The sequence below is a fragment of the Esox lucius genome, chromosome 5 (assembly GCF_011004845.1).
Source record: "Esox lucius isolate fEsoLuc1 chromosome 5, fEsoLuc1.pri, whole genome shotgun sequence".
Taxonomy (NCBI): Eukaryota; Metazoa; Chordata; class Actinopteri; order Esociformes; family Esocidae; genus Esox; species Esox lucius.
In genome coordinates this window covers 32,561,613-32,576,524 of record NC_047573.1, presented here as the reverse complement: position 1 = coordinate 32,576,524, position 14,912 = coordinate 32,561,613, and the positions used below count along the sequence as shown (strand labels likewise).

The 14,912-nt window shown below is 42.8% G+C and overlaps 1 protein-coding gene across 1 annotated transcript in view; it reads left to right on the top strand.

Annotated features, from left to right (window-relative positions):
- pth3r (parathyroid hormone 3 receptor) overlaps window positions 1-14,124 on the top strand; it is a 28,622-nt gene extending 14,498 nt beyond the window's left edge. The window contains exons 5-13 of the mRNA XM_010904132.3: window positions 417-511; window positions 8,795-8,948; window positions 9,595-9,748; window positions 10,447-10,507; window positions 10,614-10,680; window positions 12,063-12,157; window positions 12,249-12,390; window positions 12,790-12,831; window positions 13,034-14,124. Coding sequence (XP_010902434.1) covers window positions 417-511; window positions 8,795-8,948; window positions 9,595-9,748; window positions 10,447-10,507; window positions 10,614-10,680; window positions 12,063-12,157; window positions 12,249-12,390; window positions 12,790-12,831; window positions 13,034-13,570 — 1,347 coding nt within the window. The 3' untranslated portion in view covers window positions 13,571-14,124. The remainder of the gene's footprint in view (window positions 1-416; window positions 512-8,794; window positions 8,949-9,594; window positions 9,749-10,446; window positions 10,508-10,613; window positions 10,681-12,062; window positions 12,158-12,248; window positions 12,391-12,789; window positions 12,832-13,033) is intronic.
- The last annotated feature ends 788 nt before the right edge of the window (window positions 14,125-14,912 follow it).

The following is a 14,912-nucleotide window of genomic DNA, read 5'->3' as shown; positions in this document are numbered from 1 at the left end:
TACACTGTGAAGTTTTCACATGCTGTTATTCATCACCAGCTCTGTGCCTGGAACTGCTGGCACAGCATAACACCTGTTTGGCCTTAAAAAGGATGATTCAATTTGTGTTCAGGATCTATGCGTGTGCATGTGCACACCACCTAGTGTTGTACCTAATTCACTCCCTTATACATCAGTGACAGTTTGAGTATTTTATGGTATGGATAAATGCTAGTTTTCAGTTTTAGGAAAATTATGCTTTTTGATGTGAATAACTTTTCTGATTAATCATACCCACTTAATATGAGCTTTGGTGCTATAAAGAACCATTTCTCTGACAAGCATGTCTTCAACGTAGTTGCTGTTTACAGTGAAACACAGACACACAATAACATACTCACACACATTTATTTAGTGTATTTGCTTTCTGTGTTTAGGACGTTTTTGTACGCCTGCACTTGATGTACACCATTGGTTACTCCATCTCTCTAGTGTCCCTACTGGTGGCTGTCTCCATCCTCTTCTACTTCAAGTAAGATCCCAGTAACGCTCTTCTTCACTAGGAATACTATGGTAATATCAATACTGTAACGCTCTTCTTCACTAGGAATACTATGGTAATACAGATACAGTAACGCTCTTCTTCAGTAGGAATACTATGGTAATACCGATACTGTAACACTCTTCTTCACTAGGAATACTATGGTAATACTGATACTGTAACACTCTTCTTCAGTAGGAATACTATGATAATACCGATACAGTAACGCTCTTCAATAGGAATTCTATGGTAATACCGATACATTGTGGTAGTCCACCATTTCCAAAAATCTTACAATATCAACTGAGACACAGATGTAATAACAAAAGAATCTGAAAGAATGTATATTAAAAGAATAGCCCAATACTTACAAAACAGTTTATTTAATTTTGATGTGGTTATAATACATTTAAGTCTTGAAATAGGTGCTTCTATGATAAAGGTGGTGCTGGTATTCACAACAGAGACCCCAAAATGAGGCAGACAAAGACCAGCTGTTTCGTCAATTGCCTGACCCTCTTATAATGACTGGTATTTCAAGGGTGTTATCAGATCCTTCGACCAGATTGGTACTGCATGTATTGATGACGCATGTTGCAGTTAGACAATAATGCAGTTTTATGTTTCCCCTGAGTACAGATCAGAAGCTCCCGCACTCTTGATCCATTAGTTGTTGTGACCTAAGTTCAGTCCACACTTCACCAATAATTTATTGACCAACATGTATTTATTTTTACATTTTAAAAGAGAATGTTTTTGAATTTTAAAAAGGTATCTTGAATAATGAATACAATGGAATGGAATACAATCTTAAAGCTTGCAGGCTCACAGAAAAGAACACATGGAAACATGACAGGCAATGATAATAGGAATCAGCAGGAGCTAAATACAAATAATGATTTAGGAATAATACATGTAATGTGCCTAATAGTGACAAGACACGTCCAGGAGTGATCGTGGTGTCTAATAGGCCAGCAGCACCATTGCCAACGCAAAGGCAAAGTCTTTGATGAGGGCGGGGTCCAGGATGGCCTACACTGGGACCCAGCCCCATTCCCCTGGGAACATAAACCTCCCAGTGTGACCAGGTACTACAGCCGACACTTGGAGTCCAGGAGGAACGGATTGATTAGTCAGGGTCACCCCTATCCAACGGCGGAGGCGGTTTGTCATGGGGACCAGCTCCAGCAAGAGGACCAGTCCAGAAGTGGGTGCCTTATGTGCCCAGGCAAGCAGGCAGTCCTGCACTCCAGTGGGAATGTAAGTGTGATCAGTTGGACAACAAGGAGGTGACGGGTCATGCACTTGACCCTGATGGATATCAGCATTGACATCCCACGGAACCAGAGCCACAATGAGAGAGGAGGGGATGATGGGAACATCTGCCTCTGGATTCTCTTCCGTGTCGTGGATGCAGACAGTGCATTAGCCTTGGTGTTCTTTGACCCTAGGCGTTACAACAGAGTGAAATCAAATCTTGTCACAAACATAGCCCATCTAGCTTGACACGGGTTGAGTCCCTTTGCGGCTCAGATGTCCTCAAATCAAAGAATGGGTGTTTTGAGCTCCTTCAGGGCCCACTCCACAGCCAGGAGGTTAGCAGTGCACACATCATGATATTCTCTCAGCGGATGACAGCTTCCTGGAATGGAAGGTACAAGGGTGTAGTTTAGGTGGGTTACATGAGGACAGCTCAGATGCCCACCTCCGACACGTCTACCTCCATTACAAAGGGCAGAATGGGATCAGGATGCTTTAAGATGGGACTGGTGGTGAAGCACTTCTTGAGGCCCACGTAAACTGTCACTGCTGCAGGACTCCAGGAGAGCTGCAGGACTCCAGGAGAGTATTTGTCAGGCAATACGGCATAACCAGGTAGTTTGTAGTCACCTGATGTTGTGGAGAGGGACATTTCCCACTCGCCCCCCTCTCTAATTCGGGTTGTACTGTATATAGTCTAAATTACTCTATTTTATTTGGAATTTGGGAGTAATGCTGTCAGTTGTTTATACTGACAGCATTATTACAAAACTGTTCATTTTGCTCCAACACACAGGGGCGACTGGTCAACAGAAAGAACTGCAACAAAATTGGTATTTTTATAATGTATTATCTATGAATATAGCATCTTCTTAAATTGCATATAATTTGTGTTAGGATTCTATTTAATGTACATTGGTCCCTGCCTTGCTGCTTCAGACTGCCTATTTCTGCCAATTCGAGTTCACAGTAGTAGACCATAGGCTAAGCATGAATGTGGGGCTCGCCCGTCTCTCACAATGCAATGTACATTGTATGTGTGAAAATAAATACACATGCTCAGAATGTTAGTGTGATCAATACAGATCACACGAATTTGATGCCAAGTGGGGCTGACAGCTGGTAGCCCCACTACAGCGCAGTTTTGTATTTCAGACCTGATTGGCTGCCTATCTGTCTGGTGCCAACATTAGTCGGCAAGAAGAGTGAGGAGGGTAGATTGACTTAGCTAGCTTGTTAGCTTCACAAACGCCAGATAACTTGAGAAAATGAATAAAGTGGATTTTATACTTGAGCACCTTAATTTGGAGGAGAAACTTTAAGTAAAGCCACTTGGTGCCCATCAGCCACGGGATATTGTCATTACTCAAACTGCTGGGAAAAGTAACCGTGGGTTTAACATGGATTGGTTTTTGAAGAAAAAGTGGCTAAATGTTAGCATACAAAAGAAGGCACTATTCTGTTTTCCATGTCTGCTATTTGGTGGAGATGGTACTTGGTCGAGGACGGGTTACAAAGATTTGCAACATCTTTCTGAGAGGATTGCAAAACATGAGAGCAGCGGGAGTCATCTGGACAATGCTGTGAAATTGGGTTTACTTGGAAGGGTAAATGTTGCAGCCCAAATTAAACAGTGCATACAGGCGCTCCATTGAGCAGCATAACAAACAGGTGGAGGAAAACAGGTACGTTCTCAGTCAGATCATAACATGTATTAAACTGTGTGGAAAATGATACACTGCCGATTTTGCAGGTTTTCCCACTTAGAAAGCATGTAGAAGTCTGTAATTTTTTTCATAGGGAATCTAAAACAGAAATCCAGAAAATCATATTGTATGATTTTTAAGTAATTAATTTGCATTTTATTGCATGACATAAGTATTTGATACATCAGAAAAGCAGAACTTAATATTTGGTACACAAACCTTTGTTTGCAATTACAGAGATAATATGTTTCCTGTAGTTCTTGACCAGGTTTCCACTCACTGCAGCTGGGACTTTGGCCCACTCCTCCATACAGACCTTTTGCCGCTGGGCAATACGGACTTTCAGCTCCCTCCAAAGACTTTCTATTGGGTTCAGGTATGGATACTGGCTAGGCCACTCCAGGACCTTGAGATGCTTCTTACGGAGCCACTCCTTAGTTGCCTTGGCTGTGTGTTTCGGGTCGTTGTCATGCTGGAAGACCCAGCCACGACCCATCTTCAATGCTCTTACTGAGGGAAGGAGGCTGTTGGCCAAGATCTCATGATACACGGCCCCATCCATCCTCCCCTCAATACGGTGCAGTCCCCTTTGCAGAAAAGCATCCCCAAAGAATGATGTTTCCACCTCCATGCTTCACCGTTGGGATGGTGTTCTTGGGGTTGTACTCATCCTTCTTCTTCCTCCAAACATGGCGAGTGGAGTTTAGACCAAAATGCTCTATTTTTGTCTCATCAGACCACATGACCTTCTCCCATTCCTCCTCTGGATCATCCAGATGTTCATTGGCAAACTTCAGACGGGCCTGGACATGAGACGGGGCTGGCTTGAGCAGAGGGACCTTGCGTGCGCTGCAGGATTTTAATCCATGACGTGTAGCGTGTTACTAATGGTTTTCTTTGAGACTGTGATCCCAGCTCTCTTCAGGTCATTGACCAGGTCCTGCCGTGTAGTTCTGGGCTGATCCCTCACCTTACTCATGTTAAATAGCGTAGTTAGAGGAGGGGACGTGCAAGCTATAGGTTCCGCGATCAAATCTCCTCCCTGTCAAAATGGAGTATGATTTTAGATTTGTTCCAGATAGACAAAAACTTTGCTGGCTATAACCTTCAGTATCTACATTATACTAATACTGTGTTTGACCCCCTTTCGCCTACAGAACTGCCTTAATTCTACGTGGCATTGATTCAACAAGGTGCTGAAAGCATTCTTTACAAATGTTGGCCCATATTGATAGGATAGCATCTTGCAGTTGATGGAGATTTGTGGGATGCACATCCAGGGCACGAAGCTCCCTGTTCCACCACATCCCAAAGATGCTCTATTGGGTTGAGATCTGGTGACTGTGGGGGCCATTTCAATACAGTGAACTCATTGTCATGTTCAAGAAACCAATTTGAAATGATTTGAGCTTTGTGACATGGTGCATTATCCAGCTGGAAGTAGCCATCAGAGGATGGGTACATGGTGGTCATAAAGGGAAACAATGCTCAGGTAGGCTGTGGCATTTAAACAATGCCCAATTGGCACTAAGGGGCCTAAAGTGTGCCAAGAAAACATCCCCCACACCATTACACCACCACCACTAGCCTGCACAGTGGTAACAAGGCATGATGGATCCATGTTCTCATTCTGTTTACGCCAAATTCTGACTCTACCATCTGAATGTCTCAACAGAAATCGAGACTCGTCAGACCAGGCAACATTCTTCCAGTCTTCAACTGTCCAATTTTGGTGAGCTCGTGCAAATTGTAGCCTATTTTTCCTATTTGTAGTGGAGTGGTACCCGGTGGGGTCTTCTGCTGTTGTAGCCCATCCACCACAAGGTTGTGCGTGTTGTGGCTTCACAAATGATTTGCTGCATACTTCGGTTGTAACAAGTGGTTATTTCAGTCAAAGTTGCTTTTCTATCAGCTTGAATCAGTCGGCCCATTCTCCTCTGACCTCTAGCATCAACAAGGCATTTTCGCCCACAGGACTGCCGCATACTGGATGTTTTTCCCTTTTCGCACCATTCTTTGTAAACCCTAGAAATGGTTGTGCATGAAAATCCCAGTTACTGAGCAGATTGTGAAATACTCTGACCGGCCCATCTGGCACCAACAACCATGCCACGCTCAAAATTGCTTAAATCACCTTTCTTTCCCATTCTGACATTCAGTTTGGAGTTCAGGAGATTGTCTTGACCAGGACCACACCCCTAAATGCATTGAAGCAACTGTCAGGGGCCGGAGGGTGTCAGGTTAGGGGACCACACAATTTCGTCTCTGCTCTTTGCGGATGATGTTGTCGTGTTGGCCCTTTCAAACCAGGACCTTCAGCATGCACTGGGATGTTTTGCAGCCTAGTGTGAAGCGGTGGGGATGAAAATCAGTACCTCCAAATCCGAGGCCATGGTCCTCAGTCGGAAAAGGGTGGCTTGCCCACTTCAGGTTGGTGGAGAGTGCCTGCCTCAAGTGGAGGAGTATCTAGGGTTCTTGTTCACAAGTGAGGGAAGGATGGAACGGGAGATTGACAGACGGATCGGTGCAGCTTCTGCAGTAATGCGGTCGATGTATCGGTCTGTCGTGGTGGAGAAAGAGCTGAGCCGCAAGGCAAAGCTCTCGATTTACCGGTCAATCTACGTTCCTACTCTCACCTATGGTCATGAGCTTTGGGTCATGACCGAAAGGACAAGATCCCGGATACAGGCGGCCGAAATGAGCTTTCTCCGCAGGGTGGCTGGGCGATCCCTTAGAGATGAGAAGCTCGGTCACCCGGGAGGAGTTCAGAGTAGAGCCACTGCTCCTCCACATCGAGAGGGGTCAGCTGAGGTGGCTTGGGCATCTGTTTCGGATGCCTCCGGAACGCTTTCCTGGGAAGGTGTTCCGGTCCCGTCCCACCGGGAGGAGACCCCGGGGAAGACCTAGGACACGCTGGAGGGACTATGTCTCCCGGCTGGCCTGGGAACGCCTCGGTGTCCCCCCGGAAGAGCTGGAGGAAGTGTCTGGGGAGAGGGAAGTCTGGGCATCCCTGCTTAGACTGCTGCCCCTGCGACCCGGCCCCGGATAAAGCGGAAGATGATGGATGGAAGTTTGGAGTTCAGGAGATTGTCTTGACCAGGACCACACCCCTAAATGCATTGAAGCAACTGCCATGCGATTGGTTGATTAGATAATTGCATTAATGAGAAATTGAACAGGTGTTCCTAATAATCCTTTAGGTGAGTGTATATTGATAGATACCATATCAATGTCATTCACGAATGGCTAATTAGCTGTTAAAACGGCCAGTGGCAAAAGAGGATTTGTTCAGAATAGACAAAAACTTCAGTAGCTATGTTATAAGCCTAAAATGAAACTTTTTACTGTTATATTGCGACTATTTCGGTCATTTATGAATGGCTAATAAGATGTTTAAACGATAAGTGGCAAAAGCCATACAGTTCATAGATGCTATTTGTGATCGAGGAAAACTTAATAAGAAATGTTACTCAGTTTAACACAATGGTTAATGGTGTCTAAATAAATATTCAAACTTGAAGTAATGTTAATGCATGATAGCATTATATTATGTCAAGAGACTATACTGTCACGTGCTAGATGTATAGCTTTGTGGTGTAGTAGCCTTTCACGTGGGTGATCCGGGTCGAATCTCGGGAGGGCAACAACGATCAATGCTTTTCATTGCGGGACGGCTGAACTAGGCATCAATGGTTTCTTATTGTAGACTGTAGACTAGTTGTTAAATGATAAGGTGATAGAGCCTCAGTCAGTAGAATTAAAAAAATTCTATGTTCACCCCCACCCGCAGCATCAAGAACGAGAGGAGACAGTGGGGTAGGCAAGCATGCCTGGCTCAACATGGCAATGGCATTTATGATGGCAAATACGGTTGTTTCTGTCCAGGTACCACCTATTAATGTCTCATTCCGGAAGCTATCAGTAGATTGATCCAAATTTTGGGCACACTCCTCTTCTTCTAGATGTTTATTTTTAAGACCTAGCGTTCAACATCTGGTTTACCATTGCTAGAACTACTAAATTACCTTAGCTGGTAAGTCTGTTCGAGTAAGCTATAGCGTGGTAGAGCTTGCTAGCTTATGTGCTGCAAAATTTAGCCACATGATGTTGCCAGATTGTTGAGGTAAACCACGGTAGGTAAAACATTAAAATGTAACCAATAATCAGAGGCTAACTTCATTATCGTGGACGTTTACTTTGTTATATTATAATAAAATTACCCATAGAACAGAAATCTCACATGCATTTCTTAGAAAAATGCATTAATTATTAAAATAAAACAATTGGTAGGCCTGAAATCAAACTGGGTAGGCCAAAGCCTACCCAGTGGCATACAAAATCCCTGTGCGATGAACCGAAGATTTCAAATATCGGTCCATAAGACCTTCCAGTCTTCAGTAGTCCACTGGCGGCGCTTCATAACCAGAAAAGCCTCATTTTTTATATTTTGCTGTCTTAGCAATGGCTTTCTTACTGCCACTCGACCTTTCAAACCTGCTTCTCACTTTGTTGTGGCTTTGGGTTTGCCAGACCTCTTCCTGTCAGAGTTTCCAAGGGCTTTTGATCGTGTAGGAAACTGTATTCACTGACACCTTGGCTTTACTTGTAAATTCTCTAAGGGAAAGACCTACAATTTTAAGGGTTATAATGGTCTGTCTTCCTTTGTTAATTTACTCTAAAACATTTTTTGGTAACCTTAACGTTTTTTTTTTACCTCTGGCAGTTTACCTCATACCATTATACCATTTCAGGTTATTCACTGGATTTAAACCGCTTAAATGTCAATAAAAAATTACAAAGAATTACAGGTAGTTTATACTATTATATTGAGTTAGCCCATTTTTTTAATGTGATCTCTAGATTGGGAAGAAACATGAGTTAAAAGCCAGAATAGATCATACTAAGTAACTTGGAACTTTCAAGAAATCAATCACACTTTCAGGGCTATGTACAGGAGACTAGGCCCAAGCCAGAGTATTGCCGTCTGTAACACACGTGAAGACCATGTGGCAGGTGAAGCCTCATAGATAACTGTTAGCAACTCTTGACCTATTGTAATTTTTCAACAAGCTAAAATCTTGACATATTATCAGACAGCTAGGGCCCATGGTGTCTTAAAAAAGCAGAACATTTTGTTTTGTTTCTTTCCCAGAATTTGTGGATGGATACTATTACAGAAGATTCCCGAGTGTGGTATTTTCAAGAGCGATTACAAGATATTATAATATCCCTTATCTCCACCCCCCAATATTTCTGGCTCCCTCCCTTCCTCCCACTCTGTCTCATTATCTCTCCCTTTTACCTCCAGGCGACTCCACTGCACACGAAATTATATCCACATTCATCTCTTTACCTCCTTTGTGTGTCGGGCCATCAGTATCTTTGTTAAAGATGCTGTCCTCTATGCCATGTCTGACGATGAAAAGGCTGAAGTGGAGAACATGTCAGAGAGGCCCCATATGGTATTATGCACATCTGAACTGCCTGGGGTTGGGGTCAATTGCATTTGAATTTCATTCAAAAACAATTTCCAATTCAAAAATGTCCTCATTGATAAGCATGAAATAGAATTACTATTGAAATTGTGAATGTCCTGTACATAGTTTTAACCCAATCCTGGTACAGTATTGATTAAATGTATGTTTGTTGTCTGACCAGAGCAATATCTTCACACCACTCAGACATGTCAAATAAACATAACAATATTCATTTAGGAAATGGAAACAAACATTAAAGTTGCTTTCAAAACTGTCAATATTCACAATAACATACAAATTCATTATATATGACACAGGTGGGATTCGAACCAACAACTCAATGTAGTTTATACTAGGTGTTCTCAACTTGGTGACCGCTAGACAGCTTATGTATTTGAACTACTCCAGAACACCTGATTCAATTTGTCAAATTATCACACCTTTGGTTAGGTGGATCAAATGAGCTAGTTCAGGCTGCAAACAAATTGTGAAACATCTGGCAGTCCCTGAGGACATTTTTGAGAAACAATAGATTATGCCATGTTCAAACCCATTCACCCTTCTAAACCATTATCTGATGGTTATATAAGGATTTAAACATGACACCGCTCTTCTCTCTTGCGCCCTATAGGTGGGTTGTAAGTTGGCAGTTACTCTCTTTCTGTATTTCCTGGCGACCAATCACTACTGGATTCTGGTGGAGGGGCTGTACCTGCACAGCCTAATCTTTATGGCCTTCCTATCTGACAAGAGCTACCTGTGGGCGCTCACAATCATTGGCTGGGGTGAGTATTTCTACAGTCCAAAAATGTTTTAAAATTTTTTTTTCTTTGTTTTTCCGTGACAGAGGGGTCTTATTTGCTGCAGGTGCAACCGTTTTAACTAAAACATTTCCCTGGAAGAACCTTTTAAGAACCCAGTGTTAAAAAGATTCTCAGGTTGTATAGAAGCTAAACATTGTTGTTCAGGGCCAATTTGTTTTATGGTAGCGTTTGTTTCGGAATGAAGACCTGTTATCAAGGCTGTTAAAGTTTAAGGTTATCTTATTTTGCAGCAATTTCTGTAACATTGATACTGTATATCATAGTAGAATTTTATTTCTGAGATTTTATCAGAGTAGCACACAAATACTACAAATACTAGAATAATAACAATAAAAAACAATAAAACATAATAATAAAAATAAAAAAAACAGTGTGGTTAAGTTCAAGCCCTCAGTCACAGGCACGTGAAAAGAGAAGTGTTTTTAACATGGATTTAAAAATGTATACGTTTGGGGCACGTCTAAGATCTTCTGGTAGTTTATTCCAGTTGTGTGCAGCATAACTGCTAAATGCAGCTTCACCATGTTTAGTTTGGACTCTAGGCTATATTAACTGAGCCTTGCTCGGTTTATACTCTTCAAACATATTATAAGGAAAGTTACATTAGTAAACATTATCCCATTTTGAACTACTACCTTTTGCCCTCCCCCTTTTCACAGGTGTCCCAGCGGTGTTTGTATCTATTTGGGTCAGTGCACGAGCATCACTGGCAGACACTCAGTAAGTTCCTTTATACAGTACATTATTGACTGTGACAGTGAATTTCATTATTGAACACTCAACACTAGCTATTCTACAAACAATCACAACTTCTCAACATTTGCAGGTGCTGGGACATTAGTGCAGGAAATCTAAAGTGGATCTATCAAGTCCCGATTCTTGCAGCCATTGTGGTAACTAATATTTCATTTTCCTCCTTCCTTAATGGATCACCTCAAGCACTGTACACGCGTTTATCAGCCATCCCTTTTTAAAATTTGTGGATAGAAATCTTAAATGACGGTGACTTTTATTATGAACACTTTACACTCACCTAAAGGATTATTAGGAAAACCTGTTCAATTTCTCATTAATGCAATTATCTAAATCAACCAATCACATGGCAGTTGCTTCAATGCATTTAGGGGTGTGGTCCTGGTCAAGACAATCTCCTGAACTCCAAACTGAATGTCAGAATGGGAAAGAAAGGTGATTTAAGCAATTTTGAGCGTGGCATGGTTGTTGGTGCCAGACGGGCCGGTCTGGGTATTTCACAATCTGCTCAGTTACTGGGATTTTCACGCACAACCATTTCTAGGGTTTACAAAGAATGGTGGGAAAAGGGAAAAACATCCAGTATGCGGCAGTCCTGTGGGCGAAAATGCCTTGTTGATGCTAGAGGTCAGAGGAGAATGGACCGACTGATTCAAGCTGATAGAAGAGCAACTTTGACTGAAATAACCACTCGTTACAACCGAGGTATGCACCAAAGCATTAGTGAAGCCACAACACGCACAACCTTGAGGCGGATGGGCTACAACAGCAGAAGACCCCACCGGGTACCACTCATCTCCACTACAAATAGGAAAAATAGGCTACAATTTGCACGAGCTCACCAAAATTGGACAGTTGAAGACTGGAAGAATGTTGCCTGGTCTGACGAGTCTCGATTTCTGTTGAGACATTCAGATGGTAGAGTCAGAATTTGGCGTAAACAGAATGAGAACATGGATCCATCATGCCTTGTTACCACTGTGCAGGCTGGTGGTGGTGGTGTAATGGTGTGGGGGATGTTTTCTTGACACACTTTAGGCCCCTTAGTGCCAATTGGGCATTGTTTAAATGCCACGGCCTACCTGAGCATTGTTTCTGACCATGTCCATCCCTTTATGACCACCATGTACCCATCCTCTGATGGCTACTTCCAGCAGGATAATGCACCATGTCACAAAGCTCGAATCATTTCAAATTGGTTTCTTGAACATGACAATGAGTTTGCTGTATTGAAATGGCCCCCACAGTCACCAGATCTCAACCCAATAGAGCATCTTTGGGATGTGGTGAAACTGGAGCTTCGTGCCCTGGATGTGCATCCCACAAATCTCCATCATCTGCAAGATGCTATCCTATCAATATGGGCCAACATTTCTAAAGAATGCTTTCAGCACCTTGTTGAATCAATGCCACATAGAATTAAGGCAGTTCTGAAGGCGAAAGGGGGTCAAACACAGTATTAGTATGGTGTTCCTAATAATCCTTTAGGTGAGTGTATATTCATTATTCACTCCTCCTACAGGTTAACTTCTTCCTGTTCCTTAACATCATACGTGTTTTGGCCTCTAAGTTGTGGGAGACCAACACAGGCAAACTGGACCCCCGCCAGCAGTACAGGTGAGGAACTGTAGTAGTGGTGGTAGTAGTAACAAACCAGAGAATAATACACTGATGGAACTTTTGACATTTTGTTTCTTACTGTTTACAGGAAGCTGTTGAAATCCACTCTGGTTCTGATGCCCTTGTTTGGAGTGCACTACATGGTGTTTATGGCTCTACCATACACTGAGGTTACAGGCCTGCTGTGGCAGGTGCAGATGCACTACGAAATGTTCTTCAACTCCTCCCAGGTCAAATACCCGAAAGTTAAAATTATCTCAGAGAGAGAGATTTTTTTTCTATGTATCAGCAAAAGGCATTGTTGGTACAGTCTACTGTTAATTATTATTGACTATAAATAAAGCGTTTTTAGAGTATGACCAGTGTCTGAACAGCTGCTAGTTTGAGTCCACAAGCTGAGAAAGAAAATGTTATTCTGTCCTTGGTCAAGACAATTACCCCATTTGATCCTGTAGGTCGCTCTAGATAAGAGTGTCTACTACATAATTTAAGTGTAAAATGTATTGATGAAAGATTAATGTTAATTGATTTAAGACTAAAATTGGTCCTCTCACCTGTTTCTAAAGGTCAAAAAGCACTAAATGTATTCCCTTAATCTTAGTGTGTTTTCCCCTTTTGCACACATTCAGGGATTTTTTGTGGCATTCATCTACTGTTTCTGCAATGGGGAGGTAAATACGGAAACAATTCACATAATTTCGAATATCTCATTATCAGAGTATCTTTTTGAGGAAGATTCCCTCAAAGATAGTTTTACAGACATTCTCACATTTTAGAAGTGCGTTTTCCACACATTGTGTCTACATTATATTAACAATTAGCCAAACAAATGATGCCATTATGTTCAGTGGGTTGTGGTTTTGGTCTTTCCAGGTGCAGGCAGAGGTGAAGAAGGCCTGGCTACGTCGGAGCCTAGCCCTGGACCTCAAACAGAAGGCCCGGGTGACTAGTAGCGGGGGCGGGGGCAGCTGCTACTATGGCGGCAGTGGCATGATGTCCCACACTACGTCCCAAAGCATGAGCCTGACCGTGGTCAATACCAGAGTAGTGTCCCTGACTGGGGTAGGAGTCCCAGCGATGGGAGGGGGTGGGGAAAACAATGGGGGAGGGGGAAGCAGGCAACCACGCCTCCACACTTCCCCCCTCCACCCTCACACAAATCTGCCAGGTTACAGGCCCAGTGACACAGAGACCCAAAGTCCCCAGCAGGAACCTGTCTTGAGGAAGCCCAGGGTGGGGGCCAAGGCCTGTGTGGAAGCTTTTAGCAAGCACATCAGGGCAGCTAGCGGGGGGATCAAAGGGGCTGGTGGAGTAGCCAAGGTTGAGACTGCAGTAGCTGCTTCTCAGTGCTCGGGAGACAATGGCCCCTGCTGTTCTTTGTCTCTAAAGGAACTGGAGACAATCTTGTGAGCTGGAAATGTTATATCTTACTGTTGGTTTTACTTAGCCATACCCACTGCCATGGATCAATATTAATGAGGCATTCCAAGGACTGTCCAAGGACCAATAATCCATACTGTATAACTGATCTCCAAAGGACCCCCTGTTATTGATTAATGTCTGAAGAAACAGTTATTGTATTTAGATTGGATGAGAAGACTCACTGGTCTGATGACACAGGTATCGATAGACATTGATTAACCATGAATAAAAAACATTTGTTATTGGTGTATCAGTGATTTTAATGATGAAACCAGTGATATGTGAGTTGCTGCATACTTTACGGAATATGTTGTCTTGCAAGCCTTTGAAACATAATTTTTCTCATATTGCCTTTGATATCTCATGCAACTGTATGATACATCGTTAGACTGATTTGTGTCTGCCTGTCCTCTCTCTGATCTCTTCTGCATACTGTACCAATCAATGCGCTATTTGTATTTTTTTGTCAGATATTGTAATTTTGTAATAAGCAGCAGTAAATGTAAACAGTGGGGAGAACATGTATTGGATACACTGCCGATTTTGCAGGTTTTCCCACTTACAAGCAAGTAGAAGTCTGTAATTTTTATCATAGGCACTCTTCAACTGTGAGTGAAGGAATCTAAAACAGAAATCCAGAAAATCACGTTGTATGATTTTTAGGTAATTAATTAGCATTTTACTGCATGACATAAGTATTTGATACATCAGAAAAGCAGAACTTAATATTTGGTACACAAACCTTTGTTTGCAATTACAAAGATCATACATTTCCTGTAGTTCTTGACCAGGTTTGCACACACTGCAGCAGGGATTTTGGCCCACTGGTTTCGGGGCTGCCGCTGGGCAATACAGACTTTCAGCTCCCTCCAAAGATTTTCTATTGGGTTCAGGTCTGGAGACTGGCTGGGCCACTCCAGGACCTTGAGATGCTTCTTACGGAGCCACTCCTTAGTTGCCTTGGCTGTGTGTTTCAGGTCGTTGTCATGCAGTAAGACCCAGCCACGACCCATCTTCAATGCTCTTACTGAGGGAAGGAGGTTGTTGGCCAAGATCTCGCGATACATGGCCCCATCCATCCTCCCCTCAATACGGTGCAGTCGTCCTGTCCCCTTTGCAGAAAAGCATCCCCAAAGAATGATGTTTCCACCTCCATGCTTCACGGTTGAGATGGTGTTCTTGGGATTGTACTCATCCTTCTTCTTCCTCCAAACACAGAGAGTGGAGTTTAGACCAAAAAGCAAAATTTTTGTCTCATCAGACCACATGACCTTCTCCCATTCCTCCTCTGGATCATCCAGATGGTCATTGGCAAACTTCAGACGGGCCT